Genomic DNA, 26295 nt, shown 5'->3' with positions numbered 1-26295 from the left:
CGTCTGTGGACCTATTGGGTCGGTAAGCAAATTGGAGTGGGTCTAGGGTGTCCGGTAGGGTGGAGGTGATATGGTCCTTGAGTAGTCTCTCAAAGCACTTCATGATGACGGAAGTGAGTGCTACGGGGCGGTAGTCGTTTAGCTCAGTTACCTTAGCTTTCTTGGGAACAGGAACAATGGTGGCCCTCTTGAAGCATGTGGGAACAGCAGACTGGGATAAGGATTGATTGAATATGTCCGTAAACACACCAGCCAGCTGGTCTGCGCATGCTCTGAGGACGCGGCTGGGAATGCCGTCTGGGCCTGCAGCCTTGCGAGGGTTAACACGTTTAAATGTTTTACTCACCTCGGCTGCAGTGAAGGAGAGCCCGCAGGTTTTGGTAGCGGGCCGTGTCAGTGGCACTGTATTGTCCTCAAAGCGGGCAAAAAAGTTATTTAGCCTTTCTGGGAGCAAGACATCCTGGTCCGCGACGGGGCTGGTTTTCTTTTTGTAATCCGTGATAGACTGTAGACCCTGCCACATACCTCTTGTGTCTGAGCTGTTGAATTGCGACTCTATTTTGTCTCTGTACTGGGACTTAGCCTGTTTGATTGCCTTGCGGAGAGAATAGCTACACTGTTTGTATTCGGTCATGTTTCCGGTCACCTTGCCCTGGTTAAAAGCAGTGGTTCGCGCTTTCAGTTTCACGCGAATGCTGCCGTCAATCCACGGTTTCTGGTTTGGGAATGTTTTAATCGTTGCTGTGGGTACGACATCGTCAATGCACTTCCTAATGAACTCGCTCACCGAATCAGCATATTCGTCCATGTTGTTGTTGGACGCAATGCGGAACATATTCCAATCCGCGTGATCGAAGCAGTCTTGAAGCGTGGAATCAGATTGGTCGGACCAGCGTTGAACAGACCTGAGCGCGGGAGCTTGTTGTTTTAGTTTCTGTTTGTAGGCTGGAATCAACAAAATGGAGTCGTGGTCAGCTTTTCCGAAAGGAGGGCGGGGGAGGGCCTTATATGCGTCGCGGAAGTTAGTATAACAATGATCCAGGGTTTTACCAGCCCTGGTAGCACAATCGATATGCTGATAGAATTTAGGGAGTTTTGTTTTTAGATTAGCCTTGTTAAAATCCCCAGCTACGATGAATGCAGCCTCAGGGTGTGTGGTTTCCAGTTTACAAAGAGTCAGATAAAGTTCGTTCAGGGCCATCGATGTGTCTGCTTGGGGGGGAATATATACGGCTGTGATTATGATCGAAGAGAATTCCCTTGGTAGATAATGCGGTCGACATTTGATTGTGAGGAGTTCTAGATCAGGTGAGCAGAATGACTTGAGTTCCTGTGTGTTGTTATGATGATCACACCACGTCTCATTAATCATAAGGCATACCCCCCCGCCCCTCTTCTTACCAGAAAGATGTATGTTTCTGTCGGCGCGATGCGTGAAGAAACCAGCTGGCTGCACCGACTCCGTTAGCGTCTCTTGAGTTAGCCATGTTTCCGTGAAGCAGAGCACGTTGCAATCCCTGATGTCTCTCTGGAATGTTACCCGTGCTCGGATTTCATCAACCTTATTGTCAAGAGACTGGACATTGGCGAGTAGTATGCTAGGGAGTGGAGCGCGATGTGCCCGTCTCCGAAGCCTGACCAAGAGACCGCTACGTTTGCCCCTTTTACGGCGTCGCATAGGGTCCCCGGCTGGGATCAGATCCATTGTATTGGGTGGAAGGCAAAACACTGGATCCGTTTCGGGAAAGTCATATTCCTGGTTATAACGATGGTGAGTTGACGTTAATCGTATATTCAGTAGTTCCTCCCGACTGTATGTAATGAAACCTAAGATTACCTGGGGTACCGATGTAAGAAATAACACATAAAAAAACAAAATACTGCATATTTTCCAAGGAACGCGAAGCGAGGCGGCCATCTCGGTCGGCGCCATCTTTACTCTCAGTATGTGTGCGGCTCTTTGCTTATTTTTTTATGTGAGAGAGAGAGAGAGAGAGAGAGAGAGAGAGAGAGAGAGAGAGAGAGAGAGAGAGAGAGAGAGAGAGAGAGAGAGAGAGAGAGAGAGAGAGAGAGAGAGAGAGCGAGAGGGAGAGAGAGAGAGAGAGAGAGAGAGAGAGAGAGAGAGAGAGAGAGAGAGAGAGAGAGAGAGAGAGAGAGAGAGAGAGAGAGAGCGAGAGAGAGAGAGACGACGAGAGAGCGAGAGAGCGCGAGAGCGAGAGAGCGCGAGAGCGCGAGAGCGCGAGAGCGAGAGCGAGAGAGAGAGAGAGAGAGACCACATCGTCCAAAATAATGTACTGTGAGTGCAAATAAATCACTATCCCTGTTCAAGTGTCCTTTTACATAGATAAACATACCTGAATTATCACCCCTTGAACCGTATCCTACAATGTCCTCCTCTGCACTTAACAAATCTCCCTTTGCCAAACACCATGCCATAGGGAGAAGGAAGTCAGTGCCTGTGCGGTCAGTATCAAATGCTGAGAGGTAAAAAGGGAGTTATCCAATCCTCACAATGGGACAAATAAACCCGAATTTAGTCTCAGAGCAAATCAAAACAAATTGGTTGACCTTTCCCAATAGCGTTATTCTTTAAAAAAAAAAAACATTTCTGTAGCCCACAGAGAAAACCTAGAGAGTGTGCACACTAGGTCCTAACCCTTTAAGAGGCAGACTTCTTAAAGTAAATCCTGTCGTCATATAATCCAAGACATTTCCACAAATTAGATGTGACAATCGCCTCACTCTCTACCCGACGTTGCAAAACACCCTTGAAGTATAGGTTTTCAGCCACGCTGTAAGTGTCTCCCTTCCCGGCAGCATAAATGGCTATAATATCTTTGGAAAACAAACAGAAGTCCACCTAAAGTTGAAAAGAGGACATTTAGAAACTGAAGTAGCTTCTTATCAGAAGGGACTACAAATCCGGTGAATCACCTCAATTGGAATTGTCAGACCATCTCCTCTCAGAGACATTTGATTGCTCGGAACGTTCTGTAATATTCCAGTAGTTTTCCACATCTAACGAATCCAAGCCACAGTTTGAAGCATATTTAACAATCTCTAAAGAAGCAAAAAGTTGCACCCTTTATTCAAGAGCCAAGTATCAGTTGGGGGAACACTTTACTTTATAGAAATATCTGTTATGACATATGATACCGTTAAATGAGAAGGGATTTGGACTAGAGAATGTCAGCAATGTCTCCATTTTAAATATCAGTCAGGAATGGCAGCATGAATTCGAGGCTTATCAATATACATACAGTGCCTTCAGAAAGTATTCACACCCATTTACTTTTTTTCACATTTTGTTGTGTTACTGCCTGAATTTAAAATGTATTAAATAGAGATGTTGTGTGTCACTGGCCTACACACAATACCCCATAATGTCAAAGTGGAATTATGTTTTTAGAAATTTTTACAAATTAATAAATAATGCAAAGCTGGAATGTCTTGAGTCAATAGGTATTCAATCATTTTTGTTATGGCATGCCTAAATAAGTTAAGGGGTAAATATTTGCTTAACAAGTCACATAATACGTTGCATGGATTCACTCTGTGTGCAATAATAGTGTTTTACATGATTTTTGAATATCTACCTCATCTCGGTACCCCACACATGCAATTATCTGTAAGGTCCCTCACTCGAGCAGTGAATTTCAAACACAGATTCAACCAGGGAGGTTTTCCAGTGCCTCTCAAATAAGGGCACCTATTGGTAGATGGGTAAAAAAAAAGCAGACACAGAATATCCCTTTGAGCATGGAGAAGTTATTAATTACTCTTTGGATGGTGTATCAATACACCCAGTCACTACAAAGATACAGGCGTCCTTCTTAACTCAGTTACTGGAGAGGAATGAAACCGTTCAGGGATTTCACCATGAGGCCAATGGTGACTTGAAAACAGTTACAGAATACAAAAATAATGGCTGTGATAGGAGAAAACTGAGGATGGATCAACAACATTGTAGTTACTCCACAATACGAACCTAAATGACAGAGTGAAAATAAGGAAGCCCGTATAGAAATAAAATATTCCAAAACATGTATCCTGTTTGCAACAAGGCACTAAAGTGATATTGCAAAAAATGTGGCAAAGCAATTAACTTTTTGTCCTGAATTCAAAGTGTTATGTTTGGGGCAAATCCAAAACAACACTTTACTGAGTACCACTCTCCATATTTTCAAGCATAGTGGTGGCTGCATCATGTTATAGGTATGCTTGTAATCGTTAAGGACTGGGGAGTTTTTCAGGATAAAAAAAAAATGGAATTGGAGCTAAGCACAGGCAAAATCCTAGAGGAAAACCTGGTTCAGAATAATTGGCAAATGTTGCACAATCCAGGTGTGGAAAGCTCTTACAGACTTACCCATAAAGACTCACAGCTGTAATTGCTGACAAATGTGCTTCTTCAAAGTTTTTACTCAGGGGTGTAAATGAGATATTTCTGTATTTCATGTTCCAACATTTGCATAAATGACTGAAAACATGTTTTCACGTTGTCATTATGTATCGATGGGTGAGAGAAAAAATATGTTTAATCCATTTGGAATTCAGGCTGTAACACAACAAAATGTGGAATAAGTCAAGGGGTATGAATACTTTCTGAAGGCACTGTAGATACAGCTCGTTAATAGTACCTGTAGTTGCGTTTCTCACTGTCGATGTGAAAGCGGTCGTATAGGGAGAAGGCCTGGTGTCCGTCCCAGTCGGTCAACTCCACACGGAGGGCATACTGCCTCTGGCTGGTCAGCAGGTATACAAACTCATTCCCCAGCCAGTGCTCTGCAGAAACCGTCCCGAAGCCCTGCAACAGAGGAAGAAGAGGAAGAGGAGGCCAGAGTCATCACTCAGGCCCATAAGGAATCTTACTGTCAAATCCGGGATACAGGATATAAGTAATTCCCGATCCCTTCCAAGGTCTTCCTGGAAAAGATGCAATCTCTCCACCATTTGTTATTAAAATTTTTGTCAGTTATTATTTCAGACCTTTTTTTGATGTCATCATCAATGACTGATTCAGGGTTGACGCCAAAGCGAATTACATTTTGTCTTCAGACTGGGCTATCGTGTCTACCATTGATAATGTCCCTTTATACCATATAAATGCTTATACACACGTTTCTGTTCATGCACATTGGCTTGGTCTCACTAATAGTGACTGCCATGAGAGAGACTCACTCAACCGAGCGCAATAACGGAAAACCAGGTACATATTACAGCATATAACATGAATTATTTCATACAGTGGAACACAAGAGTATGAAACCGCGCATGAATAGCCCTACCTGTTTAGGACAGCGTAAACTGGGTCCAGCTGATAAAAGGCACACAAAGCACCCTTTCCACCCTTCCTCTCCCCACCCAAACCAAACGCGTAATAAACCCTCTTTATTACACAGTCCAGAAGAATGACAACAGACGCACGCAAATGCCATGCCAAGCCTTCTCATATCATTTCAACAATTACCATGTTTATATGTGATCACAATGACTCCCATCGTAGACAAAGTGCTTTTGACAGCAGCAGCAGTAACTAACCTGCAATGGGGAGTATTAGAGACTGGTCTGGAGCTCTGGACTGTTCCATTAATGACTGGCGTGAAGGGTTGGGGGTGGATTGAAGGCGGAGATGTCTGTGTTTGTGCCGAGAGCACGCGGTGATTAAGAGAGTGGAAGGGGGAAAGTAAATATGGGGCATTCCTCCAGCCTGAGACACGTCCTGCTGTGTGGGTGGAATTAGAAAGTGGCTGGGCCACGACCTCAACTCAATCTGACTCCCTCTGAAAGATCTGCTTTTTAGCGCTGTCCAATGTCACCCCTTGTGACTCCGTTTCATCTCTGGAGACCTGGCTGAAGGCAGGGATGGTTGGAGTCAAACGCTAGTGCTTCCCTCCCGTTGTTCCACACTCGAGTGTCCATACACACGCAAACCTGGCAGAATGCACTGACCGCTTTTCAGAGAGGAGGTTTGAACTATTGTTGGGTAGAGAAGAACATTATTTTGTAAAATTGATAAAGATTGATTGAAAGTTTGATTTCATAAAGTGTGCCATACGTTCTGACAAACGCTTATACAGACAACCACTTATTTAATAAGGTACTGCAAATTGGCAAAATTGTTTTGTGTCTCATACCGGTTAGAGAATTCATGCACCATTTATTCTCCCGCTACACATACTCTATCTAGCACTGCTCATGTACGTATAAACAGTACGGTCATAAGATCACATGCTAAAAGTAGGGAAAGCTACCAGAGTGCTTTCCATCCTCCCACAAAATGGGAATAGCCCATCGAAGTTTGACTGTAATATTTATGAATCCTTCAAGTGTATTGAATGTATTTGCACGAGCCCGCAGAGACCAACAGCAGTTCATTGAATCACACAATAAAACACTATCAATCACCTTCAGGCTCTTCAAGGAGGAACTCTGAGGGAGGCAAAGGGCCACACCGATGGTGTGCCGGGTATTCGGTGGCAGTACCAGGGTCCGTGCTGATTCCATTGCCACATGTATTCCACGCTCTCCATTCTTGGCTGGAGGGGTGCCATGGCTGCCTCACTGCTTCTAACCAGCTGGACTCTCTGTCCGTACCTCTTTATCCTCCAAACGAGCCCTTTTCACCCTTGCCAAATCTATGTTTACCCTCCGCAGATCATCTATTACCATCTGCCCAGATCGGTCATTAAAACGCCCTCCATATCGAATCTGGTGTCCAGCTGCTATTCTAACTACGTTGTGGTAGCATACATTACAGCTAATAGGAACGGCAACGGGGTCACTCATCGTGCCTCAAGCCAAACAGAGCCTCTATTAGCCCGCCAGTCGCTGTCCGTTCCCTATTCAATAGATGATGATGATGATCACAACACCTGGCGCGGTTACATAAGACGAAACAAATGCATTGTTTTCGGACTAATGCTTCCCTGTGTAAAAAGAAGAGCAACAGTGGGTCAGGCCCAGGGTTGGGTTGGGCTTCACGCCAGCCTCCGACACGTAAGTCTCTAATCTGAGGGGTTGGGGAATCCCTCTCAGTGTGCAGATGTTCCCGAGGTACAGCTGGTGTTGCCGGTTAGGTCACATCTGGATGGAGTGTTCCACATGGGCCTGGCCACTCTTGAGAATACAAGAGAATCCGACCTCAATTTCAACGTCTTAAATCAAGACGGAGAGGTGAGAGTACACCCATTTTGTCCTCATTTACTGTAACGGAGGATGTGTGTTGGAAACAGACTCCACATCAACGCATGGCTTTTGCTTGTGGGTGTGGTGCTGTAGATTTGGGTTGTGTGCTATTCTTCTCGTCTTACCGTCTTGTACTCCTTCCACGTTTTCTGGAAGTCCACGCTGCCGTCCTCTCTTCGCTGGATGATCGTCCATCCGCCGCCAGCGGTCTCCATGTTACAATGCACCTGTAAACACACACACACACACGGACAATCATTAAGTTCTCAGACCGCCTACAAACACATTCTACGTGCTCCTATCTTACGTTTTAGAGCACAACTATAGACATGGTAGGTTAAACTTGCTGTTGTGAACCATCATTCTGAAATACTAACTAGTGATTCCTTCTCATGAATCATCAGGGGGAATTTGAAGTATTTTGAGTCCTCCTCAAGCTTAATAAATGTCTCCTGATCCTCCAACAACTCCCGGGAGGTGATCCCAATCCCAGGCCTGGTTCAGATTAAAGTGGAGGGGGCCAGTGGAGTGGAGTTGGACACATACCAGCGGACACCTGGGTGGAACATGGCCCTTAACCCTGGCCTCTGTCCTGTGTAAGCTGATAACAGGGGTATCTATCCGCTGTGGTGCTCTTTGTTTGAGGAGTGGAGAAGGTCTGGAGGAGGTCTCTCACCGCGGCCAAGACCCCAGCTGAACACACAGCGGCCCAGTCTGGGTATAATTAAGAGATGTACCCCCCCCTGACAGAATTATTCTCAGAAACCAGACACGATGCTTTCTCCTTAATCTCCGCCTCATCGCTCACTCCTCCACCAACCTTCCCCCTCGAACCTCCCTGCCATCTGTCTGAGGTCTGGCAGCACCCTGTTGAGGTGGTGAACACCTGTTTCATCCCCCTCCTTATCCCCCACCAACCTCTTGTGTACCCTTGCTCTCATCAGGCTACCGAGTGTATATTTTGAGCCTTTGATTATTCCTGAAGCACTGAAGCAGCCAATAACTATCATAGCACCCCTCCATTGGCTGCTCTCTAGTGGGTCAATATATTTGGCTTTCTTGGACAGAGTTGAAGCTTGCTCTCGTAAACAAAACACACTAAACTCCATTAAACACCCATCAAAGAGTGTTGGTAGCTATTGAATGAAATGGTAGCTTTTTTCACGTGGCAGTCTCTATATTAAATTCTGTCTGGCTGCCCACCTTTTTGGTCTCCTGGGCATTGATATTTATGGTGTAGACCCCGTTCTTGTGGAAGCCAGCTTGGTACAGATCGGCACAGTCCCGAAACTTCTTCTCTTCGTCAACCCTCTTCGTGCTGTTTGGGACTACTGAGGAAACATGGGACACATATTTGGCATCACAACTTCAGGCCGTGGCAATTCAGACGGGTGCCAGAAAGACTTCAGAGAAATAGACAGTGTCGTCTATTGTACTTCTAAGCAAAACAAACGTCAGCCGCCTCAGACTTAGCCTTTTTAAACTGGCACAGTTAAATTGAGCTTTACTTTCAAAGTGTCAACAAGCAACTTCCTTGTGCCATCATTTTCAAATGACATGTTTAACTGACAGGTGTCAATGAGGTCTTTAAAAGCCCTGTGCTCAGCACTTGGCCGCTGCTTTCTATCCATTACCAAAATATACTGTATGACAGCTGAGCTGTCGCTTGACATTTTTTTCTGCACGCCCACCCATCCATTTGTCAGGTAACCTACATAAGGTGTGAGTTAGAATGTATTGAAAAGTGCTCCATGTTGAGAGGTCATCCAACATAGGTATGCTTTAGGCGATAAAAAGAGATGAATAAGTCAAATGGGGGTGCTGATGAGAGTATAACGACGTAAATAATCGACTGTTCTTGTCTCAATCAAGACAGCATGCTGTGCAATGCTGAAATCAAAATGTAGCCTACAGTGACGCTGTTTTCAAATGAATTTCAGGTACTGTATATCTGCATCTGTGAAAATGTGAACGGCCTTGATGCTGAGTTGACAGAGTAATATAAATACATGCCCAGTGACTGACCCTTTGACGTTTCATACCGGCATGTCATTGATGATCACAGTATTTAAAGAAATAATTAACTACCTTTAGTTTCATGTCACATATGAGTCATCAAGCATGGGGGGAGGGGGGGGGGGTTGTAATATCAAAACTGACAGTGTCCATTTCTCATGATTACCATCTTTACATTCCAGAAAAGGAATATTTTAGAAAAGTGACACAGAAGCCGAACTACGAGGTCTCTGTGTGGATATCCACATAGCTCATGATAAAATCAGAGGGTGTCTGGATGGCTTATTAGCGAGACAAAAGCAGTTTGTCAAGTGGATGGTCTCCCGCCCTGAGAGAGATGGTGTCTGCCTTCGACAGGCCTGTTCAAAGAGGCAGCTGTGTCTATTTCCATCTGTAGATAATTATGGCGGCAATATTTTGAAACCAAGCAAGGGGCTGAGGACAAAATACTACAAGCTATTCATTTCAAGTTCCTGTTATAACAAGTGGCTTATATTTACCCTCCAAGCCCTTGTTATATCGATGGAAATTCCATTTTTCCCCCCCTCCAAAAATGAGGGGGAGCATCTCAGTTTTTACACCATTGTTTTTACTATTGGGACTGTTTACGCAAGGGGATGTCACTGGAAAGGGAAATGTGTCAGATCCTTAGACTCCACTTTGATCCTCCCCCCTCAGCTGAACAGTCAGTGGAGACACAGGCTGCCCGTTAGGCGTATTATTTCGGCCATTTTGACAAAGTATTGAGTGTCAGCGACAAGAATATCCTGCTGTGACAGGTTGATGGAGTGGGACCTTGCGCTGCGTAGTCTAACACAACAAAAGGCCGGCCCTGTCGTGCCTCAATTTACCTCACACTGGGAGATGGCAGGATGCATTAGAAGTGAGAGAGGTCGGTGTCAAAGGGGAACCTTCTGGCTCACAGTCCGTCACAGGGAGGACAAATTTCACAATCGACGGCGTGGTCGAAGTCTACCAGAGACTGGGGACTCCCTGCTATAGGAGCGGCACCATTGAACAGCTTTCAGCCTGGCTCTGAAAATATTATTTATGTCCCAATATTTATTTACAGACAAATATTTCGTGGTTCAGTGGGGACTCGTATTCAGTGGGGGGTTCATGTGAAAAGAACAGCAGGGCTGGGGTGTTTTCATAAATCAGTACCCTTGCCAAATGAGCCCAAATGGACCCAGAGAGGCCGAGACGCAGAGCTAGAATGACTCTCATGAACCTACATGGAAGCAAGCAGACCCGAGAGGCCCCTCAAAGACCCCTGAGGATTGAAAAGGTCCCTTATGCATTTCTCTGTGGACCCTGAAGGCACCCCATGGAATCAAACGGACACAAACACAAGAAAGGGAACCAAAATGGACAGACTCAATTGAATTTGAAAGGATGTTAAAAATAAAAGGAAATTGACTCAAACCCACCAACAAAGATCTGAGTGAAAGACAACCCAAATAGGGTCAATATAAGTCTGGGATAAGTCCATGATAGATGGTGCAATTACACACCTCATGGATATTCTCTCTATCTCCTCCAGAGTATCTTTGCAGCATCAGGTGTCACATCAAGACAACTGAGTATGCTTAAAACACGAGTAAAGTTCAATCGTAAAAGGCTTTAATAGAAGCCATCTGATGATTTACTCTCACCGTAAATGCCATTTTGAAGCATTGCATAGAACTCTGAGCTAAATGCAGGGAATTAAAATAAGATCATACTCCCTCCAGACATGGCTATCCCGGCTTTAAAAATGATTGATGCCTTTCATTAGGTGGGATAATAGAATACTGTGATAGAAAATCATATTTATCGGCCAGAGATTGTTAAGAGCGTTCCAACACTGAGGTCAATTACTATTAATAACGGTCCTTGGCTCATTGCGCTATAATAAGGTTTCGGTAATAATCACGACCCAAACCTGAGCTCAGTGGCATCTGGCCTCATCAAAGATGATTGAACTAGTACAAAAGTTGAAAAGGCATTGAAAATGTAAATAAGTATATATAAACGAGAAGTACGTTTCTGGATAAACTTCAGTAACAATGTTTATGGCATTTTCGAATCTGAACTCCCTTTTTTAAACTGTTCCACATAGTAAGTGTCAACGATGATTTGAATCTGAGCATTAAAGGACATTCTAGGGCTCAGTTTTCAAAACAGAGCCTAATTCGAGTAGACGCCATCCAATGGCACAAAAAGCTGACCCTCCCCGAACAAAAACACAAATCCGTTTGGTAAACAAACAAATCCTCCCCCGAAAATCCGCCCTTCTAACTGAGCTTCATCGCATCTAGATTTAGACACTGTTGGGGAATGGGTTGTTGCAACAGGCAATCAGTTGAGATCTACCCCTTTACCTCCACTGGACAGGACCTCCCCTTGGAACCATTATAGGTTGACTTATTCGTCAGGGGTGAATCGGGTGACCCAGCGCCTGGTTGGCCCTCATCGCCACCGTGGAGGAGGAACGGACCAAACCACAGAGCCAGAACGTCAATGTTCCATTTCATTCTCCTCTCTCTAAAGCAGCCACCAATCCCGGCGGAAGGCTGGATTGCCCCTGTGACCCCTGTGACCCCAGAAACACCCTGAGCTGACAGGGAGATAACATGGCTGACTACGTGACAAAGTGGAACATGGCAAACTACTTGCCAGGTCAGTTAGTGATTTATTTTTCAGTTAGTGACATGTTTTTCAGTTAGCGACTTGTTGTAGCTACTTAGTTAGACCCATATTTGGGTCAAAACATGGCACGTCACAGTGATTGGGTAATATGAGCCAATCAGTCGAGAGCTTTAATGACACTCAAAGGACCTCCTGCCATAAAGTGTTCCTACTGTCAGAGCTATGAAAAGAGGCCGCTGGTGATCCATTTTGCATGGAACATTAAAGCTATGAAGTAGAACATCCTGATTAATACAAAGCACGTCTTAACCATGTCATGCACACATCCACCCACCATGGCTCAGATATCCATTCATGCCTGCTCATTTCCTGTTGGATGGGTGAACAGCCACAGGAAACAGTGTGGGGTCTAGGCCGTCACAGCAGGAAGTAGCAGGGTGCAAGGTTTCTCTCTACACAACTCCACCAATCCCAGAACACACTTTTACTTGAAATCTCCTGTGAAATCTCCAATGTGATAGAAGGCAGACTTGCATTCAAGTGGGTCCTGCTGTTGTGTTGAGGGGGGAGGGGGGGGGGGGGGGTATAATGAGTTCACTACATTGACTAAACCTGAGGATCGTGTTGCTGACGGGGTCAAACGGTGGGCCGGAGGGAAATCCCTGCTCCTCCTAATTATCGCCGTGGGGAGACACAAAGGAAGTAGATAGTTGATTACTCAAAACGGTGGCTGGTTGACGTTTCACTCGAGCGGCAACCACAGCCTCGGCTGTTATGGTGAAGTATGATAAAGCCATTACAGTAAAGAGAGCACCACGCTGAGTAACAAGAGTGACGAGTGCTTCCTGAAAAAGAAAGACCACTGTGGCTTCTCCCTCAAGCAGAGTTTAAGGGACTAGGTATCCCCCTGCATGGAACCATGTTTTTGGTATTGATAGGACTGTACAGTCTGGACAAAACATGTATTGTTCTATCGCAATCAAATTTCCCCTTTGGGAGGCCAAACAGTTTCCAAACACCTTTTCCATTTCATATTTGTATTCTTATATTCTTATCTTGCACATGTAATAACAAATAAAGGAACTGTAGAAAAGGGAGTGGTAGCTGACAATCGCAATACATTTCTCACAACAATTGCCTCAAATTTGGTATAGAAGCTAACTGGTTGTACTGGAGTGTATGGGGAGGGTCAGGTCCTAGGCTATTACTGCAAGACGGATGTACAAGCTGATGCCTTATCCTTTACAGCAGTGTCTCAGGCTGAAGTTGTCAAGAGACTGTCTGGACTAAACTGCTCCAAAGCTACAGGCCTCGGCAATATCTCTGACAGAATTTAAAGAGATGGTGCTGAGCTTATTGACCCCTCTGTCGCCCTCTTTAATCAACATCTCTGAGCAGGGTAGAGATCCCATGGATTTGAAACTGTCATGTACGTCGTCTTGAAAATGACCGGACCAAGGTGCAGCGTGGTGAGGGCGCATTTTCTTCAATGTCGCCAACAAAACAAGAAACAACAAAAAACGAACGTGAAGCTCCGTAAGGCTATACCTGCATTCAACGAAGACAACATCCAACAACTAAGGTGGCAAAACAGGCTGCCTAAGTATGATTCCCAATCAGAGACAACGATAGACAGCTGCCTCTGATTGGGAACCACACTCGGCCAAAGACAAAGAAATATAGAACGTAGAAGGCCCACCCAAATCACACCCTGACCTAACAAAATCGAGAAATTAAAAGGCTCTCTGCGGTCAGGGCGTGACAGAAACATGCTAGAGTGATCCCTATCCACAAGAAGGGCAGCAAAACAGACACGGGCATCTACAGACCTGTATCTATTTTGACTGTGCTGTCTTATGAACAGAAGAATATACTAGCAATAAAAAAATATATATACGAACTACAGTCTGGTTTTAGAAAGTCCCATTCCACTGACACGTGTATTGCTTTTTAACTGACTTTATCACGAAAGACATTGACAAGGGACATTTCTGTGGAATGGTTATGCTGGATCTGCAGGAGGCATTTGACACGGCTGATCATATGACCATGCTCTAGAAGTTAAAATGGTGGATGTGGTGGACGTTAATGAAAAACATTCTAGGCCGAAGGTGATTAGCTGTGGGGTCCTGCAGGGGAGCATCCATTGCCCACTTATCTTCCTATGAAATGATGATCTAAAATTAACATGCTCTCGTAATTTGTTTTTGTATGCAGATGACTCTGCTCTGCTGGTCCCATAAAAACAAATTCTCAGTAGAAGAGATCTTTAGTGCAGAGTCATTCAATATCAGTAAATGGTTTTCAGATAACAAACTTTCTCTGCATCTTGCAAAAACAGAATCCATCTGATTTGGTTCCAGAGTGAAGCTGGCTAGGTCCACTGGTTTTAGTGTCACAGTGGACAACTCAGTGGTTACACTATGAAACTCTGTCAGCTACCTTGGTTGTGAATTGGATAGTCACCTGACTGGTGAGACTATGGCCCTAAAGGTTTGAACAAAGATAAACCCCAAAAATATCTTGATAGTGACACCCTAAAGACTCTGGCAGGTGCACTAGTTCAGTGTTGATTATGCGTGCACATCATGGTTCACCAGCAATCCTAAACATGAATACGCGACAGACCATGAATACGCTACAGACCATGAATACGCTACAGACCATGAATACGCGACAGACCAGCCAAAACAAACCGGTGAGAGTTGAACTTAATAGAATGTCAAAAGCTGGCTAATGATCGAACGATATAAAACATTTTCTTCTTCATATCTGTATGTAATGCTCTAGGCCAGAGGTACTCTTACCCTACGAGGTCCGGAGCCTGCTGGTTTTCTATTATACCTGCTAATTAATTGCACCCACCTGGTGTCCCAGGTCTAAATCAGTCCCTGATTAGAAGGGAACAATGAAAAAACGCAGTGGAACTGGCTTCGAGGTCCAGAGTTGAGTTTGAGGGCAATGTCGTCCTGTGCTTTATTTTGTTACGTGTTATCAACTCAAATCAAATTGTATTCGTCACATGCGCCGAATACAACAGGTATATAGACCTTAGAGTGAAATGCTTACTTACGCGCCCCTAACCAACAGTGCAGTGCTGGGGGCACGTAAAACGTCTGCCATCTTCTCCGGCGCCATGTTATATGTGTAACCAAAGTATACTTAGTACTTCGTGTCATTTTTTTGTTGTGTTATCCACATGTGGTGTTGCATTGTGTTTTAAGTTGTCAAATAAATCTATCTACACCACATATGCATGCGTTTCACTGTTGTCTTCCTGGTCGAGCCCCCAACTAGGCATCTTCTTGAAAGAGAATACAGTAGGATGTCTGGCAACACGAGAACCTTGGCTACTTACCTCCGTCTTTGTTGCAGAGGCTGACGAGGTTGTGGACGGTGTCCATCATCTCCTGCTGCAGCCTCTGCATGGCGGTGCTGTTGCCCGTCGCCCTGGTCAGCTGGGTCTCCAGCTCACGAATCACTCCACTCTGCTTGGCCACCAGGGCCTGCAGGCTGCCCTTCTCCTCCCGCAGCATCTCCAACTCCTCCTGGTGACGAGACTCCATGTCCTGCATCTTCTGCTCCAGGAACCTTGGGCGTCAGAGGACCCGGCGTAGGAAAGTTAGCTATGCATATACCTTTAGTTTATAGAGAACTGTAATCTAAAGCTATAACTAACTTTTCTTTATCGGATTTGTCCTCTATTCGTAATCTGGTGCTTACATGTTTGTATGGAATTTACATCGTCGTTCCCAAATAAATACTGGTATTTCTTTGGGATTGTCAAAAACAGTGAAATTTCATCACTTTCTATGTTATTTTCCACATGCTCCTTTTGACAGATCAAGCAAGTGAATTGTCATTCTATATCTGCTGCAGCATATCCCCTTCTCTCTACCCCAAAACATGTTCTGAACTGTAACCGTGGTAACATGTGGAATGGGAACCCAACTTTACATAAGCATTCAGACCCTTTACTAGGAGACTCATAATTGAGCTCAGGTGCATCCTGTTTCCATTGATCATCCTTGAGATGTTTCTACAACTTGATTGGAGTCCACCCATGGAAAATTAATTTGATTGGACACGATTTGGAAAGGCACACACCTGTCTACGTAAGGTCCCACATTTGACAGTGCGTTTCAGAGCAAAAAAAAAGCCATAAGGTCGAAATAAATGTCCGTAGAGCTCCGAGACAGGATTGTGTCGAGGCACAGAACTGGGCCGCTCGGCCAAACTGAGCAATCGGGGGAGAAGGGCTTTGGTCAGGGAGGTGACCAAGAACCCGATGGTCACTCTGACAGAGCTCCAGAGTTCCTCTGTTGAGATGGAAGAACCTACCAGAAGGGCAACCATCTCTGCAGCACTCCAACAATCAGGCCTTTATGGTAGAGTGGCCTGACAAAAGCCCCTCCTCAGTAAAAGGCACATGACAGCCCGCATGGAGTAAAGGACTCTCAGACCATGAGAAACAAGATTCTCTGGTCTGATGAAACCAAGAACTCTTTGGACTAAATGCCAAGTTTCACGTCTGGAGGAAACCAGACACCGCTCATCACCTGGCCCTTTACCATCCCTACGGTGAAACGTGGTGGCAGCATCATGCTGTGGGGATGTTTTTCAGCGGCAGGGACAGGCAGATTGTCAGGATCAAGGGAAAGATGAACGGAGCAAAGTACTGAGAGATCCTTGATGAAAACCTGCTCCAGAGCGCTCAGGACAGACTGTGGTGAATGTTTACCTTCCAACAGGACAATGACCCTAAGCACACAGCCAAGACAACACAGGAGTGGCTTCGGGACAGCCAGAGACCGGACTTGAACCTGATCTAATATCTCTGGAGAGACCTGAAAATAGCTGTGCAGCGACGCTCCACATCAAACCTGACAGAGCTTGAGAGGTTCTGTAGAGAAGAATGGGAGAAACTCCTCAAATACAGGTGTGCCAAGCTTGTAGCGTCATACCCAAAAAGACTAGAGGCTGTAATCGCTCCCAAAGGTGCGTCAACAAAGTACTGAGTAAAGAGTCTGATTACTTATGTAAATGTGATATTTCAGTTTTTTATTTTTTTATTTTATACAGTTGCAAACATTTCTAAAACCTGTTTTTGCTTTGTCATTATGGCGTATTGTGTGTAGATTGATGAGGGGGAAAAACAATTTAATCCATTTTAGAATAAGGCTGTAACGTAACAAAATGTGGAAAAAGTGAAGGGGTCTGAATACTTCCCGAATGCATTGTATATATATTACGCCCAGACTGTAATATATATATACAAATGTTTATGTCAGTGGATTCAGTTACCATGAGTTGCACACGGACAATAAACATACATACATTTCATCATACACTTTGTAGATGAAAGTAAACCTTAACTGTATCCAATGGTCTTCCATTTTATAATTATAATTATTATAATATAGTCTTACGTGGAATTGATTAACAAATTCAGAACTAAATTGAAAAAAATGGGCGGTGATTTCATAATTGCACAAGCTTAGCAAATTTCTCTCAGTAAAGGAATCCCTGTCTATGAACTTAGAGTGCAGCTCTCAAACATTGGGATCAGTAGAGGCCGTTTTTTTTCAGAAGGCATTTTAATGGAAGAATTCAGTACAGCTGTGTTACTGTATTTACAGTGAGCACTGGGGACGGGAGGGAGCTTTTAAACGGACAATGAGAGACAGTCCCACTGGACCAATCAACAAACAGGACTCTGAAAAGTCATCCAAAAGCTACATTCGATTGCTCCCATTGCAACGTCATTAAAGTACAACTTTCAAAGAAAAGATTACGTCGGAAAATACAGCCTCATGCACTTCATACTGTTATACATCAGGGGATGGGGTGTCTTATTGCACATTTAGCCGCTCTGTGTATGACCGAGTCTCCGGACAAAAGGGCATGATGTCTTTAAATGTGTCACATTGTGTTGGAGGCCGTGTGAGTTTACCCGTTCTTGTCGTGGAGCTTGCTGATCTCATTGGTCTGCACCATGAGCTGCTTCTCCAGCTTGTTGGTGGACAGGGAGTTCTCCAGCAGCTGAATCTCTAGTCTGGAGGTTTGGTTCAGCACCTGTCCCAAGACAGAAATAGGTTAGCGGTATCCCGCCTTATAGAGGTGTTCCAGCGTAACAAAATATAGGTAAGCTATAAATCATCATGTCCTCTTTAGGAAGAGGTAATAAAGTATAGGTTTTGCATAAAGAGAGGTTGTTCTTCTGACACATGGTAATACTCAGTTGCATATATGACTGGCAGTGATTCCCCGTAGTGTACCTTGCTCTCTGTCTTTCGCACATCAGCAAAAATCAACCCCCACAAGTGCTACTCTTGTTCTCTTCCTTCTACAGCTACCCCAGATACCAAGAGACGTTGAAAACTTAAACATACATACAGTATGCTTACTGTATCACATAAAGAGAGCGTGGCTATTTATGTCATCCATATTTTCTTTGGCCAGCTCCCCCGTTGCCTTTTTGGTGGTGGTTTAATGTGGAATAGCTGAGTCAATGGTGCGTGAGATGGATCCCAACGGGAGTGCGATAAGGTTGGGGGGGGGGGATATATTACCTGCGTCTCCACATCCGTTAGCTTGCGCGTCTGCTCGGCCGTCTTGGATAGGAGGTTGGTGCCCATCTCCAACATGGCGGCCGTGTGGTTGTGAACGGCACTTTGCTGCAGCTGGGCCATCTCTGTCTTCATGCTCTCCTTGATGTAGTTCTCAATCTGAAACACCCAACGTATAGAGATCATTTACGAGAGGATGGATGAGACGCAGAGGTTGCAACAGACTATAACAGATGGCCAGTAACTGGGGTGTGTTGAAAAAACACAAACAGCAGAGGATTAACAGAGACGCTACAAACCATTCAGACGCCACAAATTAGAGATACGGTTGAAAACAGTGACAGGTGAGAGACGGCTCATAACAAACAACGGTACGACACTTGAACAAGGGAGTTGTTCGACACGGACACATTCAAGGCGTGAAAACAGGTGACGCTCGTAAGAAATGACACATCGGCCTTCAATTACTTCGTAGTCGAAAGAAAGAACGTGCATGACAAACGTATACCCTCGACGTCGATCAAGATAAAAGTGTCATACGTTCTGTTATCGTTGTAATATTCCCTCAGATGGACGTTTCAAAGGCTTTCTTATCAGCATCTCTATGTCATACAGTAGATCAACTGAGTTGATTGCGTCTTTCCACCGCATAATGTGAACAAAAAAAAAACACCAGTGAAGAACGAGCTTCAGAATATAGGTGGATCCAGATGTAGGTCATTAGCTAAGGAAGGAAGAGACAGAGATGGCCCCGATACTCACTGGTGCTTATCTTGAAAGCACTCTTTTATCCCTTATCTCCGAAGAAGTGAACGGATGACAAGGCCGAGGCAGTGTCTGAATAGATTGTTCACGCGAATTCACCATCAGCATCAGTTCATACACACGCCGTGAAGTTCGGCCCGTCACATGAATAATCTATTCAAACATCAATCTGGCAGTAGCCCTTCTGAGCTCACTCTCGACGAGGGTATTTTCAGGAACGCGTCAACCAGTACCAAACATTCGTGTTGAATGCCCTTAGTCAGCAACTGTTCCTGGCGCACAGGCACCCCGTTGAACGAATAGAACAGCACACACGGAGACGTCACCAGTCAAGCTCCACTACTCAGTGGAGTGTGAAGGAAAATATTTTTTCTAGAAACCATTTGTGACGTCACTCCATTTTTCCATCCCTCTGAAAGTACAGATCGCTTCGTAATTGTCACATTAGCAATGATATCCGGTGATACCCTATGACAACATGGTTGAAGGAGCCTTACATGTGGGGCCCCCAGGGACCTGCCTTGCACTATGACTGAGTGACTCACAGTCCGATCATAGATAGCACAGGCACTGGGACAGGCAAGTCTTTCATGCTCATGCCAGGACCGTATGCTAGATTTCAGTGGAAGAATGATGGGGTTGTTGTTCATCATGCCCATTATAGCTAGTGTATGAGTGTTAGTTTAAACTTTGAAGACTCTGGAAGTTTGAACTTTAAAGACTGTAAAGTCTTAAAGGGGTAATCAGCAGTTGCTACGGTATATACATTTTTTAAAACTCTTTAATGATATGTACCCATTAATTCTTGAAGATTATTGTCACGTTCGTTGGAATAAATGTCGGACCAAGGCGCAGCGAATGTTGAGTTCCACATCATTTATTAGAAAGTGAAACTAAGCAAAGACAAAAAACAAATAAACAATAAACTAACAACGAACCGTGACTACAGAGATGCTACGTGCACTAACTCAAAACAATATCCCACAAACACAGGTGGGGAAAACAGCTACTTAAATATGATCCCCAATTAGAGGCAACGATTACCAGCTGCCTCTAATTGGGAATCATACACAATCACCAACATTGAGAAACAAACCTAGAACCCCACATAGAAATAATAAACTAGACTAACACCCCAGTCACGCCCTGACCTACTCTACCATAGAAAATAAGGACTCTCTATGGTCAGGACGTGACAATTATAACTTATAAAATGCCCCATCAGAACTGGAAAGCTTGTTTTACGCCAATGTTTGTCAACAAAGTAAATGTAACATGGTTAAAACTATAATTTTGATATCATGAATGGCCATTCCTTGCATCCATAGCTCTGTATATGAATTTGTGAGTGGTTACATTTGTCCAGCCCCATCCCTCAGCTTTTAACTGAAATAGGGCTGGTATTGTTTCAACTGCAGATTGCCACTTTAAAAGTTGATTATGTGTGTGTTCCATTACAGTTGTATTTAGGGTAATGTGCACAAAACTGACATATTTCTAATCCCCACGGTTGTTGAAAACAAACGGTTTGCAGGGACAAAATAGAGACAAAACGGAGAAGATGTATTTGGTTTAGACCCAATAACACTCTTCCTAAAGCTAAAGAACATACATATATTTGGCTGAACCTGCGTCAGTAGAGTTAGAAGGCCCGAGGTCATTAGAGCTGGGAGAGTGAAGTCACTTTAATGTGCATAACATGTTCAAAAGATTGGCAAAAACGTACAAAAAACGGGGAATACTCAACTGTCATTGCTTGCCTATATAAAGGATGGATTTCAACATTCCGATCAACCCGAGAGTGAACAGACAATAACACAGACAGAGCATCGACAGTTCCTTTCAATTCTACAACTGTGACAGCGTTCATCGGCAAATCTCTGTACACTTGGAATCAGTGTTTCGCTGTAATATCCCCGTCTTGGCATTGATAGAAAAGCGAAGCGTGGCATTGTTTCAGGCCCGCTTTCAGATACAATAGAGCTCCTTTGGTGGTGAAGTACTGCAGACTGATATAAGTGTCACCTCCCACAAAACCTCCGACCTCCGTTCAAGGAGTTTGGAAGGAACATGAAGAGTCTGGAACCCACGCGGTTAGAAACACCAATATTAGACCGGATTGAACTGGTTTATAAACAGTCTGAATCGACAACCTCACAACTTAGAGTTCAAGTATTTATCTTTGGAGACCTGTGCCTTTAATGCTGATATACTGTAGTACTCCCAATGCTTCAATGCAGCTTGTACTCTCTATATCAGTTTGCCAATCCGTTAATTCCAGCCTGTGTAAATGTTGCCTGATATGCTTTGCTTGCACCCAGCGTAAGTCACCTTGGAAGTGACCACGTTGGAAGCGGCCCTTCAGAAACTTAAAACTCAGAGCTCGTCGCTCACGGCCAGTCTCCCAGGGAATGTGCTTGACTCACGAATCAATCTGGCGAGGGTCATAAACGGAAAGTACCAAGGAGAAACAAGATTACACAAACACGCCCCATCATGTAAAAACACCACTTAGGAAGCAGTAAAATAGTCCAATGTGGGTGTCAAGTTATTTGGCTGTTCTTCGCCCAACGCAAACGGACCAAACTTTTCCAGACAGTGAACAGCACAGGATTAGAAAGCAGGATAAAGCAAATAGTATCTTTTATTGCCAGTGGTAGAAAGTGAGTAGAGAGCCACACACTTGTCGGGAATTGGGAAAGCGATGATGAAATAAGTAAAAGTGCACGATATGTATGCGGAGCTGGCCAAATGCCAAAGTCTGATTCTCCTTGACATCTGACCAGACAAGAAACACAAGTTAGCACTCAAATGCACTCAAATTCAGCAATGTAATTCAAATAGAAACTACTCAAAGAAACCCACCATGCTCCATCTAAATGCAACATACAAATAGCTGTTGGCCAATTAATCATTCTGATTCTTTAATAGAAATTCACATTTGATAGAGAGGAATCTGGGCTATTATCCGAGTCAGGGGAACCATGTTTGGGACCAGTACAACTTGGCTTAGCAGCAGCCCGAGCACTTGGTTAAACTCCACACACAGCCCACCAGCTGGGGGTCAGTCCAAGTAAGTTGAGGTCAGCCATAACTATGGTGTCAGGTTTAACCTCTGACCTAGACTGTGTATCATTATCAGAGCCACTGAGCATAAAGGTGATAGGGGTTGTGTGACTGTTTTACGCATTGCTTATTGCTTACACATGCTATATTACGGTAACATGTTATAAATGTTAGTACGTCTATAATAAGGAAAAACAGAGCAGATTTACAAGCCTGTTTTCTTTATTTTGCTATGTGCAATGTTTCGTTCCCCTGCAGACCAGTTTGAGCAATATATCATCACAAGTTCTTGCCTCAGTAGGGTTATCAAAAACCCATTCATCGTCGTGTCCGAATCTAGACAATCTGAATCTTTGTCATGTTCATACATGATGTTTTCCTGTCTTCAACTATGTTTATTCTACAAGAAGTTTATTTTTGTGTGTGTCCTTGTCAAGAACACTGTCACTTCATAATCAACGTGAAGCGCAAACATTTGACCATTTGAAACCGGGAAGAAATTCAAACGTAACACCACTTCCCATGAAAGTAACGACACATCACATATTAAACTCTCTTTTACCCGTCGCTTTTCGAGGTGACAAAGTAAGATGTATTCTTTGTGACATTCCAGAAGGTGTGATAACAATAGCCTTGCTCTGAACATAATCGCCGTTAGCTAAGTGAGAGCCACATAAACAGAACTTTATGTTCCCCAAACTGCTACTTAACAAAAACGCATAAAGGTTTAAGGAGTTCTGGGTCTGGAGGGCCTTGGGTACGTCTAGACCGCCCGTAGCTTCACTAACAACACTGCCTGACACGCTGACCCCCTCGCCACGGCGTCCAAGGCTCCTTTGCTGCATGAAGTGGGTCGCAAAAGCCACTGTAGCTGCGTGTACAGGCCTGCCTTCGTCATTTAGCAGCTTTATGAGCTGTGGGAAATGAGTTACGGCTCCCAGTTAATGATAAAACAATCTGTTTTCAGCTGTGGGGAACAAAAAGAAAGACGGCGCGAAAGCAAAGGAACATGAGGCTCAGACCAGAGGGACAGTTTATCATTGAAAAAGGGCAAACATTTAGGAAACGGTCCACTGTCCTGGTTATGTTGTGAAGTAGAACACTATTCTTTCATAAGACAATACATGACTATACGAAGAAAAAAAAATCCATGGCTATACGTGACCAAGAATAAAGTTCTTGATATTGGAGTAGAGGCTTCCTAGCTGTTCCTAGAAGCAAAATAACCTGATACTCCCTTACATCATTGTGACGGATTGCTATAATGTTTACCATTTTCCCGACAGTTGACATTTGCAGGCTTTCTAGCCAAGAGGAGGGATGGACACGGGTAGACTTGAGAGCTTGTTTTCTCAACAGCCGTGGTGCAGGCGGCGCTACAAGACAGACAAGTAGGCCTGGACTGTTTTAATACTTACTGGCAATGCTCTGTTGTAGCCTTGCTTATCTCTGGCTCTGTGGTGGTCTGGGGTAGTCTCTCCCACTGACGGGACCCAACCCTCTGAAAAGCCTTTAATGGATACGGTAAAGGAGCTATTGCTGTCAATTAGCACCTCACTCTATAACACCTTGGGCACCTTGAGAACGATGCCAGCAAATGTGCTAACGCCTTCTTATCGCCAAAACGACAGCGAAAGTCGAATCAAATATTATTTTTCACATGCGCCGTGTACAACTGGTAAAATAGTAACACAAGAGGAATAAAATAAAATGCACAAGAATGGAACTAGGGAGTACCAGATCAATGTGCTAAGTACAGTATTTGAGGTAGATATGTACATGAAGGCAGGGTAAAGGGACTAGGCATCAGGATAGATAATAATAAGGTATTTGAGGTAGATATGTACATGAAGGCAGGGTAAAGTGACTAGGCATCAGGATAGATAATAATAAGAGTAAAATAAAGAACACAGTAGCAGCAGCAGATGATGAGTGTAAAAGTGTGTGAGTGTGCGTGTGTAACGTGTATGTATGTGCATTTGTGTTGTCAGGATGCGTGTGCGTGTTATGTGTGTGTGTGTGTGTGTGTGCGTATGTAGTGTATTTGAATGTGTGTGGGTTTCGTGTGGGAGTGTCAATGTAGTGTGTGTGAGTTAATGTGAACATGGTGTGTATATATAGTCTAGTGAGTGTGTGTAGGGTCAGTGCAAGATGGAGCCAGTGCAGATAGATCCATATTAATATGCTCTCTGAAACCTGTGGTATTAATTCACTCAATGCCCAGGACTTTTATGGGTTGTGTAAATTGAGTTTGCATATCATTTTGAATAGACAGCATACATATGGGATTAAACTCTGTCTCATTGCCCCAGCTTCAGCCTAAATGTAGTGGGTTGTTCGTACAGTACAGTGCCTTGAGAAAGTATTCATACTCCTAGACTTTTTCCACATTTTGTTGTGTTACAAAGTAGAATTAAAATAGATTTAACTGACATTTTTTCTGTAATGTCCAAGTGGAAGAGAAATTCGAACATTTGTAAAAAAAAGAATTAAAAAAAGATTAATAAAAATAAAACACTTATACTGTATATCTTGATTAGATAAGTGTTAAACCCCCTGAGTCAATACATGTTAGAATCCCCGTTGGCAGCGATTACAGCTGTGAGTCTTTCTGGGTAAGTCTTTAAGAGGTTTCCACGTCTAGATTATGCAACATTTGCCCATTATTCTTTTCACAATTCTTCAAGCTCTGTCAAATTCGTTGTTGATCATTGCTAGACAACCATTTTGAGGTTTTGCCATAGATGTTCAAGTAGATTTAAGTCAAAACTGTAACTCGGCCACTCAGGAACATTCACTATCTTCTTGTTAACCAACTCTAGTGTAGATTTAGCCTTGTGTTTTAGGTTATTGTCCTGCTGAAAGGTGAATTAATCTCCCAGTATCTGCTGGAAAGCAGACTGAACCATGTTTTCCACTAGGATTTTTCCTGTGCATAGCTCAATTCCGTTTCTTTTTTATCCTGAAAAATCCCCTGTCCTAAACGATTAAAAGCATACCCATAACATGTTGAAGCCACCACTCTACGCTAGAAAATATGGAGAATGGTACTCAGTAATGTGATGTATTGGATTTCCCCCGAACAATGGTGGCCAGTGACAAAAAAAAAGACTGTAACACAACAAAATGTGGAAAAAGTCAAAGGGGTGTGAATACTTTCTGAAGGCACTGTAAGTCCCTATGAGACAGCGAGTGAGACACTGAGACGATACGAATTAGGAGAGAAACTCAGGCTGAACTCACAGTTAACCTCTACAACCTTTACCCTCACGGCTAGCTACCAGGCATTTATCAAATCGCGACGCAATGCCTCTCGTCTCCCCCCCATATAGTGCACTACTTTTGACCAGAGCCCCATGGGAGTCACACTCTATCCAACCAGTGTACTGCCAGGACCCACAACTCCCCTCTGTGTTTTTCTCTCTTTCTGTCAGGATGCTGTTGTGTTGATTTCGTTATCCTATTCCAAGGACATAATTAGTCTTGTGTACACAACCTAAAACCAAACCAACCATCCCCAAACCAAATCATTGCATATAAAACCAGTGCCCAAAGTAATTTGGCAAGTACTGTAGAGCCCATGCACCTCTTTCCGTCCATCAAAGGCTCCTAGGCTCAACATTTTCACAACAGTGAAAATCGTGCCCACTGGTGAAGACATCTAGAGATTTGCCGTTTTCTTTTGTTTACAAAACTCCCTAAAATCTATCTGATTTACGTTCTTGTGCAGTAAGGAAAATAAGGATTTCCATATTTCCAAATCTGATTGGTTGCTATTTTTTTTAAATGCGTTTGGAAAATTCAGATTATCCAATTTAATTTACTAATCTAATAAAATTATTTCCTTCCCAAATCATGTAAGAAAAGAGGTAAATATCTGACATTTTCAGGAACTAATTTGGAAAATTCACTTTCAGAATTTTCTCAATTTGATTTAACACACTATATCTCTCTTCCATTTGCAAGGTCCATTTACCAGACATTAAAAAATGTAATGCATAAATAAAAAATCTAAATAAAGTTTCTTTCACATTATTAAATTGTCACTATATTTAATAAT

At 43.7% G+C, this 26295-nt stretch overlaps 1 protein-coding gene across 2 annotated transcripts in view; it reads right to left on the bottom strand.

Moving 5' to 3' along the window:
* LOC139558759 (angiopoietin-1-like) overlaps positions 1-26295 on the bottom strand; it is a 65330-nt gene that overhangs the window by 20007 nt on the left and 19028 nt on the right. The window contains exons 2-7 of one of the 2 annotated variants that reach the window (XM_071374174.1): positions 18408-18563; positions 17789-17910; positions 15194-15426; positions 8392-8516; positions 7314-7415; positions 4641-4807 (exon numbers count right to left, since the gene is read on the bottom strand). In XM_071374174.1, coding sequence (XP_071230275.1) covers positions 4641-4807; positions 7314-7415; positions 8392-8516; positions 15194-15426; positions 17789-17910; positions 18408-18563 — 905 coding nt within the window. Of the gene's footprint in view, positions 1-4640; positions 4808-7313; positions 7416-8391; positions 8520-15193; positions 15427-17788; positions 17911-18407; positions 18564-26295 lie in introns of both variants that reach the window. The other variant, XM_071374173.1, reaches the window with a different exon arrangement.

Source organism: Salvelinus alpinus, chromosome 29, assembly GCF_045679555.1.
Source record: "Salvelinus alpinus chromosome 29, SLU_Salpinus.1, whole genome shotgun sequence".
In the NCBI taxonomy this organism is placed as follows: domain Eukaryota; kingdom Metazoa; phylum Chordata; class Actinopteri; order Salmoniformes; family Salmonidae; genus Salvelinus; species Salvelinus alpinus.
Note: the sequence above shows the minus strand (reverse complement) of the source record. Positions and strands in the feature narration are given on the sequence as shown.